The sequence below is a fragment of the Pagrus pagrus genome (genome assembly GCF_965226575.1).
Source record: "Pagrus pagrus genome assembly, chromosome: 5".
NCBI classification, from domain to species: domain Eukaryota; kingdom Metazoa; phylum Chordata; class Actinopteri; order Spariformes; family Sparidae; genus Pagrus; species Pagrus pagrus.
The window spans coordinates 22,673,108-22,700,562 of record NC_140189.1 but is presented as its reverse complement, the minus strand read 5'-3'; the positions used below and the strand labels follow the sequence as shown (position 1 = coordinate 22,700,562).

General features: G+C 40.1%; 3 protein-coding genes across 4 annotated transcripts in view; all 3 read right to left on the bottom strand.

Moving 5' to 3' along the window:
• Positions 1-89: 89 nt before the first annotated feature.
• Positions 90-2,279, bottom strand: LOC311257560 (uncharacterized protein). The gene is made up of 6 exons (XM_084353243.1): positions 2,206-2,279; positions 1,792-1,916; positions 1,502-1,615; positions 1,148-1,315; positions 378-528; positions 90-241 (listed from the first exon to the last, which is right to left on the bottom strand). The coding sequence occupies exons 1-6, from the start codon at positions 2,255-2,257 to the stop codon at positions 168-170; spliced, it is 684 nt and encodes a 227-aa protein (XP_084209369.1). The 5' UTR covers positions 2,258-2,279; the 3' UTR covers positions 90-167.
• An 8,696-nt stretch (positions 2,280-10,975) lies between these two features.
• On the bottom strand, positions 10,976-16,009 carry cd74a (CD74 molecule, major histocompatibility complex, class II invariant chain a). The gene is made up of 9 exons (XM_084353077.1): positions 15,792-16,009; positions 14,280-14,449; positions 13,232-13,332; positions 13,046-13,099; positions 12,882-12,965; positions 12,696-12,774; positions 12,125-12,328; positions 11,973-12,038; positions 10,976-11,876 (listed from the first exon to the last, which is right to left on the bottom strand). The coding sequence occupies exons 1-9, from the start codon at positions 15,878-15,880 to the stop codon at positions 11,872-11,874; spliced, it is 852 nt and encodes a 283-aa protein (XP_084209203.1). The 5' UTR covers positions 15,881-16,009; the 3' UTR covers positions 10,976-11,871.
• Positions 16,010-17,658: 1,649 nt separating this feature from the next.
• The window catches only part of LOC311257738 (bifunctional heparan sulfate N-deacetylase/N-sulfotransferase 1-like), a 46,700-nt gene continuing 36,903 nt past the window's right edge, over positions 17,659-27,455 (bottom strand). For both annotated transcript variants that reach the window (XM_084353581.1, XM_084353582.1), the window contains exons 8-15: positions 24,247-24,429; positions 23,687-23,783; positions 23,280-23,403; positions 21,791-21,965; positions 21,503-21,673; positions 20,636-20,745; positions 20,101-20,203; positions 17,659-19,654 (exon numbers count right to left, since the gene is read on the bottom strand). In XM_084353581.1, coding sequence (XP_084209707.1) covers positions 19,535-19,654; positions 20,101-20,203; positions 20,636-20,745; positions 21,503-21,673; positions 21,791-21,965; positions 23,280-23,403; positions 23,687-23,783; positions 24,247-24,429 — 1,083 coding nt within the window. In that variant the 3' untranslated portion in view covers positions 17,659-19,534. The remainder of the gene's footprint in view (positions 19,655-20,100; positions 20,204-20,635; positions 20,746-21,502; positions 21,674-21,790; positions 21,966-23,279; positions 23,404-23,686; positions 23,784-24,246; positions 24,430-27,455) is intronic.

Here is a 27,455-nt window from a genome sequence, read left to right as displayed (position 1 = left end):
ATCTTTTGTTTTGTTTTGTCATTTTCTGCCAAGAACAGTGTCAAAGATAATATCAAAGTGTTACACAGTGTGTTAATGAAAACCAATAAATTGTCAAAAAACTGTTTATTTCTCATGATTTACATGAGGCATACTGATTCATAAATAGTGTAGTCATAGTTTTATATTCATTGTTGTTGGGATAAAGGCTCAGCCTTAAGATCGCCTCGCACAGCTAGACAATCCTTTAACTCTCCCAGTGCTGTAAAAAGAAAAAGAATGTTTAAACGCTAGTGGGAGGAAAAATCATCTCTTAGCACTCCTGTCACATTTAACCTCAGACATTAGATCTGTAATAAAACAGACAGTCCAGCAGAGGTAAGGCAACATACACTGACCTTTATGGAGTTGTTTGTTGTCAGCCTGCAGCTGCTGGTTCTGGGCAGAGAGGTAGACGGCATCCTGCACAGCCTCCAGCAGCACGCTCCTGTATCTGCCCTCTGACATCTTCCTCTGCTCTTCACTTACCTGACGAAACGCTCTGAACACCTACAGCAGAGAGCAGTGAAACAGATAACAGAAAAACATAGGGGTGATGCAGGCGGGAGCTCAAGATGCTTCTTTATGTAAACATTTTATCAAACAGCTGCAGTTTAACTAAACAAACTGATGATTATATGATAAATGACTTTTATTTCATTTTTTGTACGTTTTTAATTACTTTTGTATCAGGCCTCTGTTAAAAATACTCATTTTCCCTGATCTTTTGTAGAATCTGCCTGATAGAGCTGTTTTAAATTCATATATTTAAGTTAAAACATACAGTTTTTAGATTTATTCTTCAATAATTGGGGCTTCACATTTGCTATTGTATCCAACACTGTAAACTCTGCAATACATTAAATGTGCAATATGTGGGAAGTTCAGTTGCAAACATTCAATAATTAACTAAAATTATCAACAGAATTTGAAGTAAAACCTGCTTCGTTCATGTACTGTATACTAATAATATGTGCAGTACAGATGACTCACGCAAATATATTTACCTCCTATGTGTAAACTGAATCACTATCTATGGGTAAAAGACTAGTAAAGGTCGTACTAAATAAATGGAAAACGTGATGATAATTTGAATCAGTGTTCTCTCACTGATCCACCAAACCTTTACCTGCAGGCTCTCTTCTCTTAAACAATGCAGCTCTGCTTGGTGTCTGTGATATTGATCCTGCAGGTCTCTCTCAGCCTGCTGGGCCTCAGCGCGCAGGGCCTCTATCTGCAGCACCAGGACCTGCCTCTCTCTGGTCAGCACCAGCAGCTCTCTCTGGGGGCCTTCTGTCTAGCAGGAGGAATGGATGAAACCATAAAAAATGCAAGGAAATCAGAGAATTAAGTTGCAAATGCAGTGGTTTCCACTGCCCACCATAAATCTAGCCTTGCATTAATTTGAACTGACTCAGCATCCTCAGCTAAGATAGATCGCAAACTGAATAATGTTAAACAACAGTGCATCTCATTATCTCACCAGCTCCTGGGCCAAGTCTCTCTCCATCTTCTCCACCTCCTCCTGAATTAATCTCCCACGGTCCTCCTTAAGTTGCCTCCTCCGCTCCTGGGCTTTGCTGTATTCCAACTGAGACTGAGCATTAAATTGGCAAAGTAAATATCTCGGTGTTGCTTGCCCACTCTCACACAAATATATCTTATTCATGTCTCTAATAGGGCATTCACAAAGCCTTGTAAATGCATTATCCAATCAGATTTACAGGTGTGCAATGTTATATCTATAACCACAGGAGTTCGATGGAGTGTTACTTGTTGACAGAGGTCAGATTTCTCTGTAGCAGCCCCGTTCTTCAGTGTCTCCTCTCTGAGAGCCTCCCTCAGCTGCTGGATTCTTGCCACTCTCTCCTGGACTTTGTTTACATCCCCTTTACCCTCTGTGGATATGAGAAACACACATAATATCATTGACATCCTTACATATTGAAGTTGGCACATTTTTCATACGACATATATATTGTAGACAGTATTTATTATCATATTTTTATCTTGTATTATCTTGTTTTATCTTGATTGTATCTTGTTTCATCTTGTTTTATTTTGTTAATATCTTAATTATATCTTGTTTTAAACTTGTTTTCTGTAGTGCTAGTCTTTTAGAGTTACCAAAAATAATTTCATATAAGCCTACAATGACGAATAAAGTGTCTTATGCTTTTGTCTTACCTCTGATATGTTCTTGCATTTCTTGTTTCAGCTGCTCTTGTAAATATTTCATCGTGTCTGTGCTCTCTCTATGTTCGCTGCCGTGCCAGTTGCTATTTGGGGTCTGACAACTCTGCCAAATCAGTGCAAAACATGGTGGAAACACATTTTCATAGTTTGTTATCATATTGCTGTGAGGAAAAGTAAACAATTAAGGTAGAAACCTGCGTTTTGTCTCTTGTCTTCTTTGACTCTTCCCTCCTCTTCTCCCACGACTGATTCTTCACAATCTGTTGGAGGGATCGGCTATGAACTCAATTAATCCCAACACAAGGTGATGAGGAAGTACGGTTTAGTATCAGGCTCAGGATTACCTGCAGGTTTTGTGTGAGCTCGGCCAGTCTGTAGGTGTTGTGAACCTCATCTTCCTCCTGTGTCATCATCCTGGTTCTTATCTCCATGATGTTATCTCTGATCTCTCGCTCGGTCGCCCTTGGGCACCAGCGATTAGCGGTGGCCTTAGTCACCAAACTTCTCGCTTTCTGGGCCAGAGCTAAAGCAGAGTGGGTCTCGTCATCTAGAACACCTGATGGATAAGGGAGTCATTGACATGCTGAAAGGATTCTGGTTCAGTTGATATTAACAGACTCAGAGGACCATTTACCTTGAGGGTGGATGCAGTAGATGAGTACTGTCTTGCTATTTCCTGTTAAAGCATCATTTAGGAGACAATGGAGGAGTTTGTCGCTTGTTGTGGCTTCACACTGGGTTTGGTCCAGAACCTTCACCAGTGGGTTAACTCTGGAGAGTATTTAATGGGAAAGTAATGCACAGGATTGTAGTGAGGTGCTGATCACTGGAAGTTGACTTTAGAAAAGAAAAGCAGTGTTGCACACTCTGGCTTCATATGCATTTCTCTGATTGTTGATCTAGAAGACGGCCTGAGGGTTGAAACATCATCCAAATAAACAACCGGACGCACCAGATACTGATGTAATGTATTCGCTGGTACTGCCCAAGAAATCAACATACTTTACTGTTGCAATAATCAAACTACACCTTCAAAAATGCCACTGCCGACTGGACTTCACACACAGTCAGCAAAATGTTTTCCAAAACATCAATACCTATTTTTCTGTTTTCTGAGGTGTATTCTGAAGCTGTTCCACATCAATGCACACGCACCAAGTGAAAATAAAACTAGACTCAAATAAAGTCCTTCCATGTCAGAAGCTCTTGAGCATAACTTTGTTTTTGGGAATGATAAATGACGTCTTCGTTCTTGACTTGACTTGACAAATATTCAATTATTTCACAGACGACATTTTGATTTGTTGCTCTTTGATTCACCAGGAACAGTTCAACCACTCACCGGCTTAAAAATGACTGCAGAGCATCTTGATGGTGTCAAACTTAGTGAGTCATTAATAAAGTCTTACTCAGCTGTAATAATCTATCAAGTCTGCAGATGTCAATGTTATAATAAATTGACTTGATTGAATTTATAGAATTAGGAAGACTGAGATACTCTTTTCATACATCCTGAATGACTGGTGAGAGCTAAATAAATGACAAGGGTACCAATCCAAATATTAAGAGGATATTATTAGAATAGGTTTGCAAGCATTTTTTTTTTCATACTGTCCAGCACCGCAGCTCTGTAATCCCCCTCCGTCTGAAATGCTCTGTTTTAGCTCCTGTCTCTTTAAGGCCGCCCTCCCGAATACCCAGTCTCCTCTGATTGGTCAGCTCACACACACCTGAGTCAGCACTGCTAACAACAACAGAGCCAAACTAGGCCCTAAGCATAAATTATGTAAATGTGTGACATGGGGACGTAGTGTGATGTCATGAAGTCACGACATTAAAGGTCAGACTACTGGCGAGGCATTTCAGGAGCAGTGTTTTCTGTAGGAGAGACGAGCTTCTATTGGTGCAGACTTTGGCCTTTTTAGCTTTCAAGATCTTTTACATGCACAAGCAAAAGGAAATATAATAGGTCTCCTTTAAGTAATGTGGCTGAGTAGTGTTTGAACATTAGGATATCATTTTTAGCTCCATGTAATAGATATTGTGCTGCATTGGAGTATCTAACCGACCCTCTGAGGTCAGCCCTGCTGGCTCCTCCTGCCAAGCTGAACAGCTGCAGTCTGCTGCGGCAGATCTCCGACTCCGCCTGCTCCGGATGAAGTTTCCACTCAACAGCCACTGAGAACAGGAAACTACATCTGAGGGAAACACACACCATGATCACGTGGAGACAATAACAGAATTCATTCATTCATAAAGTGCAGGAAAGGGCGACTTTAATGACACAACGTACAACAACCTCATGAGATAAATCTGCTACGTGACAATCCGATCACTCATGCGACACTAAGACACTTAGCTCTGGGTGTGATCAGCCATTGTGATTAATCCATCCAGAGTAAATCTGTTAATGGATTACATGCCCAGATTTTATTTGACCTACCTGCTGGAAATGGAGGCTGCGCTGGCCTTCAGCGTCTCCCTGCATGTTTCATACAAAGTATAGGCTTCTTCTGCTGAGCACACACACACCTCACATAAACCTCCTACAAGACTGAGAAAAAAAAGACATTTGGTTCACATTTCATTCCCTTAATTCACTCACTTTCATTCACTTTATCTTGTTTTATCTTGTCTTCATCTTCTCTTTTATCTTCTTTCATTATTGTTGTATTTTGTTTCTTAAATGTACAAGTGTTGCATGGATAATCAAGGTCAATATCTATTTCTTGTTTATCAGATCAATCCTGGACTCACCTTCCAAGGACAGGGTGTGTCACAAGCTTTAGAGTCTGTCTGCTGGAGCTCAGTAGATCCAAAGCACTGCCATCAGGATAAAACTGACATTGACAAAAATCAGAAGTTATCCTGCACCATGCTGTGTCTACTCTGATTCGTGGTTATGCTATTAAATAGAAGGACAAACCTGAAGGACAGACACAGAGATGAACGACTCCTCTTTCGCTTGTGACAACACACGACTAAACAGATTTGTCAAGACCTACGACAGAGTGAGGAGCAAGATTAACAGTGAGAACGCATACAAATCTGCCAATATAAGGTGTAGTTTTGTTTTGGGCTCCACCTGTTTGATGATATTGTGATCAATCAAGGTGCTAATCTTCTCTGTGGAGGCTCCACACATCAGCAGCGCTCCATTACAACCCGTGGATGTGGAGCCAGTGAGAGGCTGTAGGAGCTCAGAGTATAAACTCTGCAGGTTTATATTCAGACTTTTAGTTTTCCAGCATTTTTTTTATTAAAGGCTGTAAAAACAGTGTAGCTCAAATAGCAGAGTTCATTTGTACCTGTATGTTGTCAACAGTCACAGCTTGGTCAAAGGAGAGGGACCTCACTTCCTGATTGGAAAAAAAAAGCAGTGACAGCTTTCAGAACGACAATGGCTGAATGTTGATCGACGCAGTGAGTGAATCCAAATGTTTTACCTCATCTTTGCCTGGTTTGTAGTCCACTCCATGTCCTCCTTCACTAACAACTACACACTCTTTACCCTCTGCTCATCAAAAAAAAAGCACATTTAAACTCAAACCTCCAGCAACAGCACAGCAAATTAACATATTTCACAATTTTGTCCTTGCTTTACCTCGGATCGGCGTAAGGACCAGTCCCACTCTTACAGTTTCAGCTCCCTCACACAGCTGGAGAAACATGGAAAGTGGTCAAAAATGACCAAAGGGAACAGTAATGTGGTTGTAAAAAGAAGCTACTTACAGGTGCGTTCATGTTCACAGTGGCCATCCCATGTGTATGTGTAACTTAACCACTGGGTCACCTCGGTTTCATTACGCCACGCTAAATTATTAATGAGTCAGAATCCACTTTCACTGGTCCGGGTGTTGGGGGGTGAGGTTACCAAGATGGACGGAAAGGTCACAACTGAGGTTATCCATGAGCATCTTTATTATTTTATTTTAGATTTTATAACAGACAGAGATGATACTGATATAATCAATAACACATATGAATCTATCAGGTTTATTTGATCATTCAGTTTTCAAAAAATGCAGATACAAGCAATTTGGTGCCCCCATAGTACACAGAGTGCAACACCACTGTCATAAATCCCAGATCTGTAACGATTTGTCGGATGTAATGTCAGCGCTAACTACAAACAAAACTCATTACGTCATAACAATGTTATGTCTTGAAAGTAAAGATGTAACACTGCGATTGCGGAAACAGAGACACCATTCACCCTATTACAAGACACTGTACCATCAAAATGATTTTGAAGCTCTTAAAAAAAGGTGCAAACCAAAGGTAAAAAAGTGACTTCATGCTGCTTTCAAATTGTGACAATGTTATCGGCAGTGGATTTATCCTTTGATTTATTTTTCCGTTTTATTGCTCACAAGGGAAACAACTTGTAATAAGGTACCCGTTAAAAGGAGTTAAAAGTTGTAACTCATTACTTCATTTTATTGGTTTAATCATGTATGATGCTATATAGATCTAAAATTAAAATGAATTATTAGTAAGAGCAAATCTTGAGTTGCCAGATCAGGAATTTTGTTTATCTTTTCTATTTTTGCAAAGCCTGCCGTGCTGGAAATCTCCAAATCTCCTAACTTTGCACTATACGGCAGCTTTAATGGATGCTTAATAAGTTGTCAACAATTGATTCTGGTCCAGTTTCTCTGCAGCCCTCTGGGAAAGTAAGCGGTCACACAATCCAATCAGTCAAAGGGCTTTTTCACAACCTTAGACAAAAAGTTTTAGTAACTAATGAAATAATCAATGCTAAAGCCATTAGTTAAACTCTCTTTAAAATGTACATTATTAGAAAGCGGTCCCCAAACTGTCTGCTGCTAACATCAGCACAAATAAATCAGGCGTGACAGTAAACCTACACAGAGTGTCAAACAGAGAGGAGAGCCGCGGTGATGTTGCGTCCCACTGGTCGGCTCCACACAACCTTCAAGAGACAAATTCATTATCAGAGTCCCCTGCTGGGCCGCTGGTGAGGCACACACAAACTCTTCAGGGTAGTCCTCAACAGACACACTGTCTGTGCTGTCCAGGAAGATGATGGTCTCGTTCAACGCACAGTCACACTGATAAGGGTTCCTCCCTGCGTGGAGAACATCAAGCTGCTCCAGTTTGCTCAGATTTACACCTGTCTCACTTATCAGGATGGAAAGCAGGTTACTGTCCACCTTCAGCTCCCTGAGATAAGGCAGGTTATCCAGAGAGGGGAGACGGATCAGGCGGTTATGAGACAAATATAGCCTTTTCAGGGTGTGCAGTGGGTTACTGAACACCTCCAGATAATTGTAACTTAGATCGAGTTCTACCAGAGATGCAGAGAGTAACGAGTTAACCTCTGTGACCCCAGAGTGGGAGAGATTGAGCATCCTGAGCGGCTTCACCTGGAGGCAGCGTGGGAAGTGGATGATGGAGAAGTTGTTCAGACTGACATCGAGTCGGGTGAGGGCAGGGGTGAGACTCAGGGGCGTGCACAGAGACCGGAGGGAGGTGAGGTTGCTGCGGCTCAGACTGAGAGACTTCAGCGACTTGAATGAAAGAGAAGTGCAATGCGAGATATTCTGCAGGCCGGTGTAAGAGATGGGGTTCTCTGACAGGTCGAGATTAGTCAGGTTTTCTACCCTTTGAGCCCAGTCGCAGTCGATCTCAACCAGGCCAGAACGCACAAGACCAAGAGATGTCAGGGAGCCAAACAACCAGTGGAGGACAGCCTGGAAGGTCGGCTGGAGGAGAGAGGGATCCACTGTAACGTCTTCCAGGAGAAGGGCTGTAATCTGAGATGCTTCCTGTAACTCTGGATGCTGTGAAGGCTGGCCAACTTCCAGAGTGGAGGAAATTATATTAATTTCCTTCAATTGTCGGGGCAGAAAAGGTATCACTGTCCTTATGAATGAAAAGGAGATTGTGACATTGTTGAGAATTAGCTTATTTATCCTCATCAACCGAAGAAAATTCAGATCCAGAGCCACATCCATCTCAGGGACTTCCAGTTTGCTGTCTCTCAGCTCCAGCTCCAAAGCGTCGATACAAATCCAACTTAGTGGGTTGAGGATACCCATAATGTCGCACACACAGCGAGTCCAGTCGTCGCTGAAAGTGCAAGGAGAAGTGGCCGCTCCCAAAGTGACAGTGAGTCCCAAAAGCAGAAGAAGAATCGGTGTCTGATTCAGCTTCATGGTTGGTTGGAGGACCGTCAGCAGCACCTGAAAATGTCAAGATAAAGAGAACAGAGACTTTGATATATTATGGTTTGAGCAGGTCCTGAAAAGTTTTTTTAAATGTCTAAATGTAAAGGAACCAAACATGCTTTGTAATGAAAGAAAGGCATCCTGGTAACAATAAAGACATCTTATCAAGCTTTAAATAAGAGCATTTGTAACATAAATAAACTGCTTATATTCACTATTTGTGGGTAAAACAAAAAATATAACCCCTATTTTTATTCTAAGGATTGTTTTTCTAAATATGGTCTGTATTGTGTCTTTGTCTCCTGTTTTAAATTGTGTAAAAATCCCCAAATTACATCAATAGAACATGAATTTCACAAAGTATGCCTTCAAACACTCACCGTATAATCAGTGTAGCTGCAGATGTTGAAAATCTGTTGCTACTGTAACGCCAGTGTCTTTATTCTCAACAGACTTCTGTTTTTTCTGCTACAGGTGATCACAACTTCCCCTCCTTTTGATTACAGCTCTTCATTAAGAGGAAGACCCATGTTCTAGATAATAAGTGCTTCCTCAAATGAGGGCTGTTTTTCCCCCGAATTAATCATTACCATGGAGGAATCAGCACTTCCCCACTGGTCAAAATATAATAATATAATAATCCTCCTCTGTACAAAATGCTTGCATCTCCAAATTTGCAATTTGACTGTTTCTGGAACAGATTTAATTTTCCTTTGTGGGCTGAGAAAATTAATAACACATACTGCCCGTTCAGAGCGGGTCTTGAACCGGCAACCCTCTGGTCCCCAGGCCATTTCACTGCAGATTGAGCACTGCTGCAAAAGGACATATTTTTCTCTAGTGTCTCAGACCCTGTGAGGGATAGAAGTACATTTACTCAAGTACTGTAATTAAGTACCTTACTTGAGTATTCTGCATCAATATACTTCCACTCCACTACATTTTGAAGGCAAGTATTGTACTTTTACTTGACTACATTTATTTGATAACGCTACTCGATTACTAGTTAGTTTGCAGATTGCATCTAGTATTAGACACAAAGTAGTTCATTTTCAAATAGATTTATTTTGTTTGCAACCAGATAAAAAAGACAAAAAACAACTGATTTCGATTATCAGAAAAAATGATTAATTTAAAATTAGATACTTGGCCAGATCGATAGTCGGTCAGCCCAAAGTGAACAGCATTCAAACATATATATAATCTACTTTTATAGTACTTTTAATACTCAAGTTCATGTATGAATAGAAAAATACTTTTAATACTTGAGACTTTTTGCTCGATTACTATTCCTTTGGTTGACTTTCACTAATACAAAGTAAAGTAATATTCTAACATGATATCTTTATATCTTGTACTCAAGTATGACTCTTAATTTGAGGACTGCTTGAGGAGAAGCGTGGTCTCATTTGAACTGTCTCCAGCTCTTCTTGATGATCTTAGAACATGTCCGGGGAAAGACGGAGGTTAGGTGGATCAAAATCGTGTACAGGCACGATGAAACTGCAACATGTTAGGTTCATGAACAGGAAATGCCTCCAGTCTGAAATGATTGGGCTTAAATAAAAAGTGAAACTTAAAACCACAAACAGAACTTAGGTGTCGATGCATCTAATCAGGTTAAAGTTTATTAAGGCCTTGTTTTGTCTAAAGCTTCAACAGTTATTTATTCTCACTGTAGCACTGCTGCAAAAGGACATATTTGTCTCTAGTGTCTCAGACCCTGTGAGGGATAGAAGTACATTTACTCAAGTACTGTAATTAAGTACCTTACTTGAGTATTCTGCATCAATATACTTCCACTCCACTACATTTTGAAGGCAAGTATTGTACTTTTACTTGACTACATTTATTTGATAACGCTACTCGATTACTAGTTAGTTTGCAGATTGCATCTAGTTTTAGACACAAAGTAGTTCATTTTCAAATAGATTTATTTTGTTTGCAGTCAGATAAAAAAAACAAAAAACAACTGATAACGATTATCAGAAAAAATGATTAATTTAAAATTAGATACTTGGCCAGATCGATAGTCGGTCAGCCCAAAGTGAACAGCATTCAAACATATATATAATCTACTTTTACAGTACTTTTAATACTCAAGTTCATGTATGAATAGTAAAATACTTTTGATACTTGAGACTTTTACTCGATTACTATTCCTTTGGTTGACTTTCACTAATACAAAGTAAAGTAATATTCTAACATGATATCTTTATATCTTGTACTCAAGTATGACTCTTAATTTGAGGACTGCTTGAGGAGAAGCGTGGCCTCATTTGAACTGTCTCCAGCTCTTCTTGATGATCTTAGAACATGTCCGGGGAAAGACGGAGGTTAGGTGGATCAACATCGTGTACAGGCACGATGAAACTGCAACATGTTAGGTTCATGAACAGGAAATGCCTCCAGTCTGAAATGATTGGGCTTAAATAAAAAGTGAAACTTAAAACCACAAACAGAACTTAGGTGTCGATGCATCTAATCAGGTTAAAGTTTATTAAGGCCTTGTTTTGTCTAAAGCTTCAACAGTTATTTATTCTCAGTAGATCATGAAATTCAAACAGTATCGTTAGAAAAACTTTATTAACCCTTCTTAACACAAACACCCACATAGGAAAGTCACTTCCTCATACAGTCCGGTCACACCCTTTAAAAGGTCGGTTCACCCACACTACATAATTAAAAGACTGGAACATTTTCATTTTCATGTTTGGCAATGCAGATAGTTCTGCTTTATTTTGCTGGGTTTTCATTTGTGGCCCTTACGACATTGAAAAACATCCGAACAATTAAAGCAGCAACATCTCTTTCAAGAAACTGTGTCCCCTGTTCTCTGAAGAACCCACAGACCTCACTGCACACAGGTTTTATTGGAAATACTTTCTAACAGACAAATAATCCCTATGAAAACTGTCCGCAGTGTGCTCTGTGGATTATTCAGAGCAACAGGGGACAAGGTTTCTTGAAAGAGTCTGATAACATGTTTAATGTCGTTTTTCGATGCTGTATGCACCATAAACAAACCTACTACAAACGGGTGACTCTGGCAGATGAGACAGTATCTTAAAACCCGGGCAAGTAACACCTGAACTACCTCCATGTCTCGGTACTCGGAGGGGTAAGAGAGAGAATATGTAGTTTGGGTGAATCAACCTTTTAAGCATTCTTCACAGATAAGCATGTTCAAAACACGTACGATATGCACATCTAGAGTTAAATGTCAATGAGAACACCCCACAATTGTTTGGTCTTTAAAACAAAAAAAGTATTAGAAGCAATAAATTGTAACAGGCCTTGATCGATTTGATTTCAAGCAGCCAGCAAGATATTTAAAATCAAGAGAGTACATGGAGGCACAATTAAAACCATTTCTGCACGCGGGTCAGCATCAAGCTTTAAATGACTTCTAATGTCTGCGAAGATATCTTGATGAGAAGAAACACCCCACACCTCGTTTCTTTTAGTCTGCAAAAAAAGGAAAAACACAACAGTTATGAGCAAACCAACAAATGCTAAATAAACACCTAAACAAAACAAAAAAATATTATTTGAAGCACTCACTATCATCGATGCTGAGGGTCTTCTGCATCAGCCTGGGTGCAAACAGCATGCGGCCAGGAGCTGCGCCTGAAATAAACAGGAAAAAAGTCAGCCTCTCATGAGAAGCTCAAGATGCAGCGTTGATGAAAAGTCCTTTAATCGTGGTCCTCTACCTTTGTTACAGTCGGGGCGGCCGCGCATGGTGGTGCCCTCGATGGCTGCGCCGGTCTCGTCCACACACCAGCAGTAGCCGGTGGCGTGCCAGCACTGCATGGGCTTGTAGCGGCCCTGCTCGTCGCACTGGGGCTTGTAGGATCCGATCTTGGTGGGTCCTTGAGGTGCAGCCTCGACCTGGCATTTGGTCTTGATCAAAGTGGCTGAGTAATGAAAGTGAGGAGAACGGTCGTTAAAGGCCTGTTTGGTGTTAAATACTGCAGCAAAGTTAAAGCAGTAGTGCTATGTTTCGGGAAATACACTTGATTGAAGATTGATACCAGCTAAAATAGTGATAATGACAGTAAAAGTGAGAAACGAGCCACTGGTATCCATCCTTTAAACTCCTGAGCTCTGCATCATCAGCTCAGCATATCTCTCTTAAATACAATTCACAGCGAAATATCACAGCCATGGTCCTTAAACCCTCTACTGGAGGTGTCGGAAAACCAGCACCTACTGTCACAGCAGCAGTCTGGATCAGAACATCAGATAAATATTACAATGTTAAGCACATAAAGTTGCAGTAACCTGGCTGTGATGTTGGGGGTGGAGGCTGCTGCTGGGCCATCTGGAAGATCAGCCAGTAGCGCATCCAGGTCTCAAAGCTCTGCAGAACATAGACACAAAAAAAACAAAGAACATGACTCACAGGATAATTAAACTACATTTGTTTCTATTTTACTAGTTTCCATTTGAATGTGTGTGTGCCTTTACCTGCCACTCGGTCTCATTCATGTGTTGCTTCAGGCTCTCCAGGTTGGCCAGGAAGGTCTCATTGAACTGTGGCAGCTGCGAGTCCTGTTGAAAACATGAGCAGAGCTTAGTGACAACACAACATCACCAATGTGAGGACACACAGGATACCGAGTGTGACATACCTGGATGAGATCCTTCACCTGTTTCTCCACACTGACCACGGTGTCCTGCAGTTTCTGTAGGGAGCAGACAAAGGATACAAATACACTGAAAATGCATCCAGGGCTATATTTCAAGTCTCAAATAAGTTTGTCGCCACCTAAATGCAGCTGAATCAAAGTTTTTCCAGAAGACAGGTGGTAACCTACAGTCATGGGTGTCTTGGATGCCTTGGAGTCCTCATCTGGGATGTAGTCCATCATCAGGGGCAGGCTGTTCATGGGCATGTGCATCCTCATTGGAGCCGCAGCTGTGAAAAAACAAACAAAACCAAAAATTATGAAATTGCAAAAAAGGTGACTGAAATTTTGCTTTACAAAAACAAACAAAAAAAACTCCTGAACACAGCTGATCTGTACGTAAAATGTATGAATGCATGGCCCTTTAGGGCTTCCGTACAAATCAGCTGTGTTCAGGAGTTTTAAAGGGCCATGCATTCATAAATTTTATTTCCCCCGTTTTCCAGTGATAACAAGTTAATTTCATTTGTTTTCTTGAGATCTCGAATTATTATCTCGAAATAACAACTGTCGTTTTCCCGAGACAATGGGATAATTTTCTCGAGATAACGAAACTTTGTTTTCCCGAGATAACGATATAATTAATTCAAGATCTCGAGATAATGACTGTGATATGATAGGCCTGAGATTATGGAGACGCCCGGGACCTCGTAGCTGGTCAGCTTTGTAGTTAACGATGACATCAGGCTCATTTAGATTGCGCCGCCGATATAGCTGAAGCCTTGCTAATCGTCTTGTTAGATTACACACGCTTATGTGTATATTATCTGTAATAGCAAAGCATAATGCTATTTCAGCCTGTGTCAGGCCTTGATTGAAAAGATATGTGACATGGTGATCAATATGCTCCTGCTCCTCTGACATTGCTACACCGAATGATGTTTCCTGAAACGATTTAATATACTACACTATCGTTTTGTTTTCTCAAGATCTCGAATTAATTATATCGTTTTCTCGGGAAAACAAAGTCTCGTTATCTCGAGAAAATTATCCCATTATCTCGGGAAAATGAGGAATAGCACACAGCCAATTTCTCTTTTCCTCTGAAAGCTTTCATTTCTCTGTCCAGCTTTCAGATCAAGTTCCTCAAAGCAGCACTCTTACTTCCCTCCTCACATCCTGTCAGACTATTACTCATTTATGACACATTAGAGATCATCTTGACCCCTCCTCTTACCCTGAGATGAGCGGGTCAGTTGCCTGGACATTCTGTCTGAGTTCTTCTGCAGTGAATGGATCTGTTGCTTCTGGCCGAACACCGTGTAGGCAGTGAAGACCTGGCTGGCCAGCAGCAGACATGCCAGCGTTGTCAGGCCTGCAATCTTGAAGGCACGAGTGTTTGAGCCCCTGAGAGAGAGAAATACATATTTATGGCTGTTGCAGAGAATAGAGCAGCAGGGGAGAGGAGATAACATGATGCAGAGCCAAATTCAGAAAGCTTAAAAGTGGGTTTTTTGGGATTTGACAAAATATTCTAAGGTATCAAAATTAATTGTGGGGATTTCCAAAAGCTTTCTGTGTGACATTTTTGTTTCTTGGACTGTCCGGCACTCAAAAAAAGCCCCATATGTAAAGCAACAATCTGATGGTATCGTCCTCTCCTTAGGAAAAGCAAAGCAACATCATCATCTCCTTGAAGTTAGGATGTTGTTACCTACAGTAATAAATGTGAAAGTCCTAAAACAAAAATACAGTCAGCATTTTTCTCTGCTGCACATAATCAGCCAATAGAATGTGAGCATCACTTGTCACTAGGCAGACTCCTTTCCCTGGATTAAGGAAGTAGGCATCCAACTCCTATTTTGAGGCTATTTAAGATGTAAAATAGTTGTTAAATGTTTTTATTCTTCTCATTAAAAGGTACAAGGCAACAACAAAAACAACAACAACTGTATATTCACTTATGTTATGAACATGTATGTCAGAATGAAAAGTAAAACTAACACTAAAAACTGGTCTAACTTGTATTTCCATGTAATGCATGAAAACAATGTCATCATACCTAATCAAGCATTTTTATAAAGACTTTACCATGTTGTGTTTTAGAAAGTATTTATAAATACATTCATAACAAAAAATGGATGCAGGGCAAACAATAAGGCTTAGTTATTCCTCTAATACAAAATATGTTTATATATTAGAGACATTGTTAAATTGTAAAACTATAAAGTATTTCTAAGCTGAAACACTGGACATGGGTCAATGTTTTTCCCTGCGGTTAATTATTAACCAATAGCATGACGGCATCAGAAGTTGCCAGGCAGACTTCTTCTCTTGGAGTAAAGAGAAGTGCCTGACTGAAGGTGGCTGAAGATGCTTTAAAGTATATCAAACCATATGAAATGTTGTAAAGCAACAACTAAAGCTACTGTTTACTTCATGAACTCATGTCATGCAATAAAAAAAGTGACATTTACCCTGAAACCATCACTTACTTTTAGAAATAACAGTATACAATATAAACACAACTTGAACAAATGTGTTCAATCAGTGTTTTACTCCTTTATGCAAACTTGAAACATAATTCTTAAACATTTTACCCGACTTTTAGTCAAGTTTTGATTGCGATGCATCCCTCAGCCACACAAAGAAGAACACACACTTTCATATCAAAGGTGACATTTTGGATCTGCTGCAGAGCAAACAGCTGTTTTTATGTGCATTTATGTAAAAGATAAGCTCCTCTCACCCGCTGGGTGTTCCAGGGAGAATAAGGGCTTCCTCACTGCCTGTCAGACTCCCTCTGGGCAGGCGAGCATCTTCTTCAGAGTGGGCCATCTGTGCTGGAAGTTCTTCTCAGCTTCTTCAAAGAAACAAACTGAAGCAGGTCCGGCAGCTCCAGTGGATAAATGGTGTTGAAAATAAGGAAGAGCCACCAGACAGGTCAAGTTCCTGAGAAAGGTGAAGAGATGTGGAAAGTCCCCCTTCTTTAAAGGACTGTGGGAGGGCTCACAGGCAGAGTGAGAGCCTGCGAGCTGTGATTGGTTCAGATAACAACACCATCACTTGTTGATAGAGGCAGACAACAGAGAAGAAGTCTCAGTTTATTACTGCTGAATTTCACTTATTAACTACTCCTATTATTATGGTATCATCTTTTTGTTTGTGCTAATTCAAAGTCACCACGGTCTCCTAATATACATCTAATTATTTTATTTTTAAAGGGGCACTATGTCGTTTCTGGGAAGACATTTTAATAATAAAACACATCATAGATTTCTTTTCTTTTACTTTAATAAAGTATAACTAACTAATAAACTCTTTATTTTTGTCTGAATAAACTGAATATGCAGATTGACCTTAAAGGGGCACTAAATTCAAACTCACTAATATATTTACAACATTAATGAGGTAAAAATACAAACTCAGATATATTTGTCTTTTCCATAAGTGGGTAAACAAGCTGTTCTCAGAGGAAAATAAGGTCCCCGAACACTGTTTGAAGCTAGAAAGGTGGCAGGGTCCGCCACATATAAACAAAGTAAAACAGTATGAAATTGAGTTGTCCTTTAAGGTCAGTTTGTTTATTCAGTTTATTCAGTCGTGAAAACAAAGAGAGAAAGAAGAAGATCTTTCCCTTCTGATTAAAATGTTTTCCCCAAAACTACATAGTGCACCTTTAAGGACAACACAATGTCATATTGTTTTACTTTTTGTTTGTTGGACCCTGCTGCCTTTCTAACTTCAAAGAGTATTCTGGAAACCTTCATTCTTCAGTTATGGAAATAATAAATGTTTCTAAGTTTGTATCATCACCTTTTCAACATCGTGTTACCTTCCTGTTTCTCAACTTCTTTTCCAAAACTACAAAATGCACCTGACATATATAAACAGGCTAATGATATGAGAGTACTTGTCAACACTTTTTGAACCTTTATTTGTAGGTTATAGGACTTTTCCTTCAAGCAAACATTAAAAGTACTACTACTATGTTGGAGTTAGACTACATTTAATCATGCTAAAGTGCTCTTTCATTCTGAAATATTGGTCAGTAGTAACTATGAGAACATGTCAACTGTGGCAAGTACTTTAACTTCTTATGTGCTACACTGTGGACTTGTTTCCAGTTGCCTATGATATAGCACTTTGAATTAACATGACCTGGATGACTGAGAATCTTCACCAACCATTTTAACTTTTATTATCATTTTTAAAAGCATTTGGTCCCCGATTACTTCCTGGAACAACAGATGAGGACTGCTTCCTTAGTAGATTTTTGGTGTTTTCCCAACAAGGAATAAAATGAAGGTAACAGGAGACACTTGCAAGTCAAGTCTTAAAAAGTGAATTTTGCTTTGCTTATGCTTTCTGTGATTTTGAAAGAGATTCAGGCTGTTTTTCTTCCTGAAAGTACTTCACCAGGTAGTGAAACCAAAAGATGAAACAGTCTGGTTTCGAGATTCAAACCAAACAGTGATTTTAATTTCCAGAAATCTCTGCACAAAAGCAGCCACCATCATCCTGCTTTTACTGTAAAGTGACGCTCAACCAAACAAAAGTAGGTTTGTTCTGATCTCAGACAGGAAGGAGAAAAGAGGGAAAAAAGATCCAACTACTGAAAAATACAGTGGTGTTTTATTTGCAAATTAAAAAGCACCGACAATATTAGTTACACTGTAAAAATTATTGACAACAATTACAAATCTTTATCATACAGTCCAGGAGATTAGTACCATCATTGCTGTTATGTGTTATCACTTAATACTTTATATGGAGAGACTCAGTACCTGTGTACAATAGTTGGCAGTGAGAGGACATGAGAGGAAACAATCTTAGCGACACAATGAAATGATCCAGACTCCCCTCAGTACAGCACTGACAGTTTCACACTATGGGAATGGGCTGATGGAGAGTGTAAACCCAAACACATTCAATAATTTAGGTCTACTGAGGGTTTTTGCGTATTATGTACATTACAAAGTCTGGAAATAAAAGGACCAACATGTGCATTGTTATTACATCAGAACATTGTACAAAACTATTGCAGTAAGAGCAGCTTTTTGTTATCTATGCTTGACATCTAGTTGCAGTGGTAACACCTTGACCGACAACCAAACGTCCGTACGGTCTCACTGGGCCTACTGTTGGTTCTCCTGGTAAATTTAAACGTTTTTCCCAGAGACAGCTTTGTTCTCCTCGTCCAACTTAAAACTCATCTAGGAAATGAAATGACACAAAATATAAGACAAAATATACAGTTTTGACAAAAACAAAAGAAAAAGAAAAAAAAAATATGCTGAGAACAGATTTGAAATGCACAGTCTTTGTTCTGTACACAATCTGAACCTCTCGGACCAGAGTGTTTATTCCAACATACAGTAGCTAGCTTATGATCTTCTTCACAGATTGTAGCAGGATCCATTTGTGTTAGTGTGCTTTCCAGTAACCGGTTATGTTCAGAATCGATGTTCACTCGAGTGCCTTCAATATTGTGCTTTCAACATCTATCCTACTGCTCCAGCTTTAGCCAATTTAACGGTCATGGAACTGACTACAGAGGAGGCCGAGCCGAACAGTTTGACGAATCAATCTACTGTACATCGAGAACACTGAGCTAAGATGTTTAGTTTTGGTACATTCTACAATAATGCATTGCCATCAGCATTAAAGAAACGTTAAAACAAGATCTGAGTAAAGAAAACAAAAACTTAAAAAGAAGAACCCTCAAGAGTCCACGTGGTAATATTTTAATGAAGAGTCTGTCCTGGCACTTGTAAATGAGATAACTAGAGTCTACCAAGGCCTATCAAGTGAGGCTACAACATGCAGCCAGACGTCCCATTCTCCTCTCACACCAACACTTCACTTATGTCAAAGGCATCTGCAACCAATGTCTCTCTGTCAACCAGGCTGCCATTCATTTCGTCAATTTTACGCTGCCTGTTTTAGTCTGCTCCAAACTTCATCGAGGGAGACACGGGCTGATGTTGTGTTCATCCTTTCCACCCGTTTCCCAGAGCGGTCAAGACTGCTCGAGCGTCAGACTTTTTTTTTTCCTTCCGTTGATTTTTCAAGATCATGCGAAGAAGAGAAGGTTTGATTAAGGAGAGCAGGGGGTGTGATTATCAAACACTGAAGGTCTCTCCTGTGCATCACTGAGCCTTTCCTTCTCCTTCAGGACACAGTGGAGGCATCGTTGAGGCTTCCACCGTCCTGGTTTGTCCTGCAGGGGAGTAACTCGGAGCTCAGGGAGCGAGGGGAGAGCTGTCAGCTGCTGGAAGCAACTTCGCTCTCGTCTTGCTCACCATCCACTGTTCATTAGGGAAGAACGCAGTTAAGTTTTGAGTTCTAGCTCCATATATTTCAGTCTCTTTCAAAACTATTTGGGATCTTCAACGTTTCAGGTCACTCGGCCAGTGTCCCCCCCCCACCCCGAGCAGGGGTCGAGCGGTGGTTCAGTGTGCGGAGCTGTGTGCTCCTCCTGTGGTGCTGCTACCTGGTGTGGACCAGCTCTTCTCTGAGCCAGCTGGGCAGCGGCTGACCCATCCTGTAGAGCAGCTTGGACAGCTCAATGTTGTGATCCCTATAGTACTCCCTGAGGAACCCCTGGGACTGAAGCAGACAAAAAAAAAAGGGGGAAGATAAATTCACAATCTTAAAAATCAAAAATAGCAGAAATTAGTTTAGGTAAGATAGATTTCTGAAGGGGAGACACTACAGGTGGGCAATGTTGCTTCAATAATACGTCCTCTTTCAGACGAGTGGCAACAAACTTTCCAGTTTTATTCTCATCTATAGTATGAAGGTTTTAACAGAGTGGTTAATATTATAATATTAATGATATTAATATATCATTCACAGACTGATTTCTATTCAAATGCATCACTAAAAACAGGCTGTTGAGAGTTATTTTTGATTAATTCCCTCTTTAAACAAAATGGAACAACAGTTTTGAACCACACTTTATCCAATTTTCAGATTTCTGCTCTTGAAATGTATGCAAATGTGTGCATCTGTAGTGTTTCCCCTTTAAGCCAAAGTCTTTCAACTGATCGTACCTCAGGGTCCATGTCAGGGTACCTGCGCCCTTTACTCTTTCCCAAACACTTAGTCTTTCCTCCCTCCAGCAGCTGACACCAGAAGCCTTTCTTAGGGTCGAACCTGTACATAATGGAGACATTAATACATGTATTGTGAATGACAGAATAATCAGTTATTTTTAGAGTTCAAATCTACTGTTACTGATTACAGCCTTCCTGTATTTATATGTAGAAACAAAAATATGTGTTTTTTGGCCATTTAATGCCTTCTGAGTTTGTACCACTACAACAAATGTTAACTGTCAGATACTGATTTGGCCCTGACACACCAGGCCGTGATCTGCCTTGTGTTGTTGGCTAAACACTTGAAACTAAAATTTGTTTGTAATCTGTTTGTTACATTCACATGTGATGTAAAGTGAGCGGTCTCTGCCAGCTCCAAACAACAACTAATATAACCTGAAGAGTCTAAAGCTGTAAATAAATCTGTAAACAAATTTGTACACTCAGCAAATCCAGCTGTCAGTGATTTAACCTAAAGGACGATACTCACGCTAGGATCTTGTGGTAGTTGATGACGTTGGCCAGGCTCAAATACTTCTGGATTTTATCCATGATTGAAGCAGGCTCAGTCTTCAGCATCTGTCCATCCAAGACTAACAACTGGGTAAGACACAAACAGTAACAACTGTCAGGACGGGAACAAAAAGCTGTGCACACACAATTATCTTCCAAAATCAACTTGTTAACAATGTTCCTGGTCTTATCTTTTTATAACTACAATGACTTCCTTAAAACCTCAAGAATGAATTAAATGCTGCTACTGATAGATTTTTGTTACAACAGAGATTCATTAGTCTATAAAAAGTCAGAAAACGTGGATTGGCATTTCCCAAAGCCCAAGATGATGTCCTCAAATATCTTGTTTGGCCCAGAAACCAAAATTACTTAGTTTGCAGTCACAGAGTAGTAAAAAAACAGAAAATATTCACATTTAAGAAGCTGGAATCAGAGAATTTTGACTTATTTTTGTCCAAAATTACTCAAACCAATGAATTGCTCATCAAAATAGCTGGCAATTAACTTCGAGATCGACAACTAATCGATTTATCATTGCAGCCCTAAAAAAGAACGTTGACACACTTCACTGATCTTGCATGTGCAGCTGACAGATTTGGTCTTTTGGGGGCAATAAGAGCTCGATATTCTCCTGAGATTGTCCCTCAAGGGAAGCAGCTCCCTTCCCTTATGGCCGTGTGGATTTAAGACTGCCCGTAAGGACTGTCCACAGGGGTAAACAAACATCCTTTACTCCAAACTTTGCTGGAGAAAAACACCTGTCAGCCACCAATAAAACTCCGGCTGGCCAGAAAAACATTGTATTTGTCGACTTCTTGCATACTGAATACACCCACGGTACCTGGCTGGAGTGGTAGTAGTTGAGCCAGCGCTCCAGGTGGATGGCGTACCAGCCTGGCACCAGACAGCGATTCTGGAGGACCCGTAGTTTGACTGGAGAGTCGTGGCTTGCTGTGATGACCTCATGGAAGGAGTATTTCAATGCCACCGGGTCATCGTGGGCTCTTTGGTGCTGTGTGCAGACAGAGAAGTGAGGAGGTTGAGTCTTAAAGTGTAAATCCCACACTTTTAACAGTTAAAATGTTTTACATTACAAGTCGTTTATCTGGTTTGCAGCTGTCTGACCGACCTGGTACCAAGAGTACGCTCTGTCCGCTGGGTTGATGAGGATGGTGATGATCTTGGCTTTGGGCAGAAGGGCTGCGGCCCTCTGAGCAGCCACTTCAGAGTCAAAGTAGTTGGCACTCTTCTCAAAGTAGTAGTCTGAACTGGTGTTGGAGGGCAGAGGGAAGTACTCCATATACCTAACACACAGCAAACACAAACATACAAGTGTTACAAGCAGCTTTGTTGATCTGGTCCAATTTGCACTCTGTAGATAAGGAGAATGTGTCTGTGCGGTGTGTGGGTGATCGGCCATGTGCAACAGCTCGTTAAAAAAAACATCTAGCAACACGGCACAGTGTTAATATTTGGGCAGCCCACTCGCATACATTTCCAGCCAAGTCAATTTTGTGTTAGGACTCTTTATGCTGCGATGCATGACGCTTCTCATTGATGCAGGTTTCTAATCAATTAAACCTACAGGAACCTCTAAATAGTGAATTTCGAACCAAATAGGTGTTAATTGTGTTTTTGGTCTTACTCTGAGGAATTTCACTAATGAGTGATTTTGTTGTTGCTGTGTGTGGTCTTGGGATCATTTGCATTTTGCTTCTTGATTTCATTTGCATTAAACAGAAAACACCCCGACCATCTCGGGGTCTGCAATTTAATGAGTGAATAAGACTAAACTGCACCGTTTTTAACGGCTTAACACTTTAAACGCCTTGCACAATATTTCACCCAAATTGCTACATAAAAGAAACATGACTGGAGATTCAGAAGTTTCCTGTTTTTTACTGTGGCAGAGTACACAACAACCCCTGTAAGCCTTTATTCTCAAGCCCCCTATTTAGCATTTATACCCAGCATACAAACATTTAAGGGTTTATAAAACAAACAGCTGTAAGGACATTTTTAGGTGCTTATTAATGTACAGTATTCATCAGAAATGCTCATATAAAAGATATTACCTGTGTTTTACTATATTGTCGGACATTATCTGTTTACACTGGGCTTGAGCCGATATTAGATATTATTGAATCTCACAATATTTGCAATGAAGGGACTTAAAGTGTTGCTTGATTTCCTTTACTGACTTTACTTGAGTTTTAATGTTTTATTTGTCTTCTTGTATTTATCAGTTTGCTGTTTGTTTTTTCTTTTAAAACTCCCGATTTTCTGTCTTATCCGTTTTATTTAGCTGCCTTTTTGAAGTACTTTGTAAAGTGGATTTCCAAAGTGCTCTATGATTAAGATAAAGAAAAAGCAGTTAGCAGCCATGCCTTTATCATGTACTAGAATCAAGAGATGTTTACATCTGAAAAGTTAGAGATGAAAAGTTTGTAATGTTGCCAAATTAAATGTTAAAAACAAGAGGATAACAACCCAACCAAAGGAGAGAACACACATAAAATTCATGATGTGTAATTAAAGACCCAGTAATTACATGACGGGGACATTTCTGCCTGTATATCTGGTTGAATGTGGTTGGTATGATGTTGGAGGTTTCTTACCAGTCGATGCCTCTGTGGTAGTTGTGCCCATTGAAGAACTGGATCTCCTCAAACGTCTCCTTGCTGGGGTAGTTACTGGTCAGGTCAGGGTGCATGCCGAGAAACAGGTAGAGCGCTGTCGTCCCTGAGAGGGCAGAGACAGAAGGGACGAGAGAAGAAGAGGGAGTGTTGGGGACGGGATGAAAAAGATTAAGAGTAAGAAAAGAGAAAAAGGTTCAAAGAACTGCAATCTCCATTTTGAAGCACAGTAAAGATGAATCACAATCACAATTTACCACTATCATGTCTGATAATCAAAACCTCATTCAAACCACTTAGAGCATGACACGTCTGCTTTGAATGACTAACTTCACATGTAATCATTTCACACTTCATCCTGTAGGGGGTGTTGAAGTACTGCGCCTCACCTGTCTTCTGAGGCCCGATGACGAGCAGTTTGGGGAAGCGGTCACATGTTTTCTCTTTGGACCAGATGTCCTTGTGCCTTTTGTCCTCACAGGGATCCTGTAGCCACAAAAACATAAACAATCCCATATTTTAACCGTGTTTCCTGCAGAATTCAAAACAAATATGTAAATAAAGGAGAAAGCAGGTTAACCTTTGTTTAATCAAATGTTCGTCAGGCACTACAGTGAACAAAGGAGATGCATTCATAGAAAATGTTCGCATGAGTGACGACATTGCTCTCCATCAACCGAAAAAACAATCACTTATTGCATCTGCATACAGGATGTGAGGCAAGGGATCCAAGCTGTTACTGTAAAATGCCATATAAAGGGAAGCAATGTGTTTTTCCACAGAACAATCGTCAGCTATTGTTGTGTTTTTATTCCATTTCTGGAAAACAAAGCTGTCCAGAACTGACCGCTAAATGCAACATTTAATGCAAAAAAAATATAAAAAAATATATTTAAAAATATATAAATAATTCATATCATCATCATCACCATCATCAACATCATCTTACCTGCCAGAGAGGATCTCTTTCGGAGGGGAACAGGCTGAAGTATTTCTGAGCCAGCTGAACAGGTGGCAGGGTCTGCACCTTGAGGTTGGTCCACGTCTGGACGAACATCATCAGGCTCTTAAATGTGTACAGGCCAAGCCGATCGTTCCCATAGTTGGACAGATGCGTCATGAAGATACTTATCTGTGAATGGGAAGGAACAACAAAGGTAAGATTATTAAAGGGGATGAGGGTAAACTCAATACGGGGTATACTGTGTTAATTGCACAGTATTTGAAATATGTACCGTGATATGAATATATTGATTGAGTTCACAACTGAAATAAAAAGCCAAACGAGTGATTTGTTCTGGGTTTGAAAATGTCTGGATTTGATACTTTAATTTGTTGTATAGTCTACCTTATGCTTGCTTTTGATCCTATGTTTGTTTGTGCTTATTTCTGAGGATTACAGGACTTCTATATTTTCTCATAATGCGTATTAAGGTGAGATTCCTTCTATAAGCCCCTCGGGGATTTTGAATCTCACCTGCACAATCTGCTTCTTTTTTGTTGCCGTGTTTCTGCTGCTTTGTTTTACTGCGCAAATAAGTAAATAAAATAAAATAATAAATATATTAAATGACAAAAAGAATTTCTCCAAATGTTTATGATCCTCATTTCATTTTCTGTCTAAACAAGAAAAATTATGATGTCTTCTTGAGCTTTAGGAAATTTATGACATTTTTTCCACTATATCCTCGTATTTTATAGACTAAACAATGAATTGATTAATCAAAATGAAAATAACTGTTAGTTGTAGCCCTAAATGTGACATGACCAGTTATGTCTCTATAAAGATGAATGGATTTTAATCGTCTCATCAGTATTTCAACAGCACAACTGTTAAAGGCCAAGTTTTTTCTTAGAACAACCATCAGATGCGAATTAGAAAAACAGCAACAGGATCTGCACGCTGTAACATTTCCTCCTGTTCATATTAGTCATTAAAAAAATCCCTTCCTGCTTTAATACAAGTGAAAAGGGAACTGAATCTAGTTCTTGTTGGGTGCAAGAAGACATATAAGAAGTTTATCTGATTTAGTCAAATCAAGAGTCTGTCTTCTGACGTATTTTTAAAACAAACTTCCCCCTTTTTGGATGGCCAGCGGTGCAGAGACAAGAACACTAGAACCCGACCCATACATCAATTGGCCTATCGCATATATATTGGTATCAGCATACATGTCATCTGAAATGTGCCATTAAGAACATTTTTTTTAAAGGTAATGCAGAAAAAGATGCTTGGGGTAATTTAGAATGACACATTTCCAGTGAAGCTCACTATTTCAGTGCACTCATGTCATTCCATTAACAAGTGCATTGTTAATGGTCAGGCACCATCATATCTCCAGGAGCTCATATTACCCTATCACCCAACTAGAGCATTACGCTCCCAGAACGCAGGATTACTTGTAGTTCCTAAAGTCTCCAAAAGTAGAATGGGAGCCAGAGCCTTCAGTTATCAAGCTCCTCTTCTGTGGAACCATCTTCCTGTTTTGGTCCGGGAGGCGGACACCCTCTCTACCTTTAAGAGTAGACTTAAGACCTTCCTCTTCGATAGAGCTTATAGTTAGGGCTGGTCCAGGACAGGCCCAGGCCTGTCCTGGACCAGCTCTTAGTTATGCTGCTATAGGCCTAGTCCGGGGGACAATGACACACTGAGCTTCTCTCTCCTCCCCTCTCCTCTCCTCTCCATCTGTATACATTATGCCTGTATACATGCCCCATCTCTGCATGTCACTGACTTGCTTCTTCCCCGGAGTCCTTGTGCTTTCTAGTCCTACAGGCTCCCTTGGATCCTGGCCGCGCCCGGGTCGTGGATCGTGGATGCGCCCACTGCTATGGCCCTGCCTGATCGTGGATGCGCCCACTGCTATGGCCCTGCCTGATCGTGGATGCACCTACTGCCATGACCCTGCCTGACACCCACCACTACTGTCGCTAATATTAGTCACATCTCTGTTACATACGTTCCACTACTATTATCGTACTGCATTGCTACATACCATCCTTGCCATTGATCATTACTACTGTTATCACTAGTAATCACATTTCCATGTGCATTTCATCATTATTGCTGTAATACATCTTTGTGTACTTTCACTCCTGTCAACCATCGCTTATAATTGAATACATTGTGATCTCGTTGATCTGCTCTGTACATGCGACATCTATTGCACGTCTGTCCGTCCTGGGAGAGGGATCCCTCCTCTGTGGCTCTCCCTGAGGTTTCTTCCGCATTTTTTCCCTGTTAAAAGGGCCTTTTTTGGGGCAAGTTTTTCCTCACTCGAATCGAGGGTCGAAGGACAGAGGGTGTCGTCTCTGTACAGATTGTAAAGCCCTCTGAGGCAAACTGTGATTTGTGAATTTGGGCTATACAAATAAAATTTGATTTGATTTGATTTTGATTTTAGACAGTAAATTTTATGGTTACACTGTAAAATATCCTGCTCCAATTACATATCTTTGTCAGTCACAATTATTTTTATATTATATAAATTTTATATTATTTAGTATTTGATAACCACATTTGAGGGTCATTGCAAAAAACTTGTGTATATTGGATGATTTACCTGATTTTTTTTTACCTGAATCTGAATGTTTTTACTCCCTGATATCAGCATCGGCCCCAAAAATTGAGTCAGGTCGAGCTCTAAAGAACACTGAGGGAATTTCATACCAAATACACAGAAACTTTGGTAGAAAGCCACTTGTCTCAGACTGCTAAAGCCTGACAGATAAACTGCTGAATGTATTTCTACACAATATGAGGACAATATATGTCCACAAAAAGTGGCAGGGAAATAGATACGGGGGAATTCAATAATGAAACTGTTTGAACAAATGGTGCTTCTTCCATAGTTGGGACACATTTTAGTTTCTAAATAGAAGCCACTGAGAATAATACAGTTATCTGCAGGCTACGCAGGGTGACATTTGTTGCAGATATGCTAATAAAAGTAGCCCTTTTTATCATGACAAAAACACAAAATGTTGACGAATATGAAGAAATTTCAGCTGTAATAAAAGACGCTTTCACAGTAGTGTAAAAAGAGAGAGCACATCAATGCGTGAGTCACCGACTAGTCATTGTCCCGCTCCTCGTTGATATTTCAATTTGCACCACCAGTTAAATGGGTTTCCAAGTGTGCAAGACAAACGCTGTGC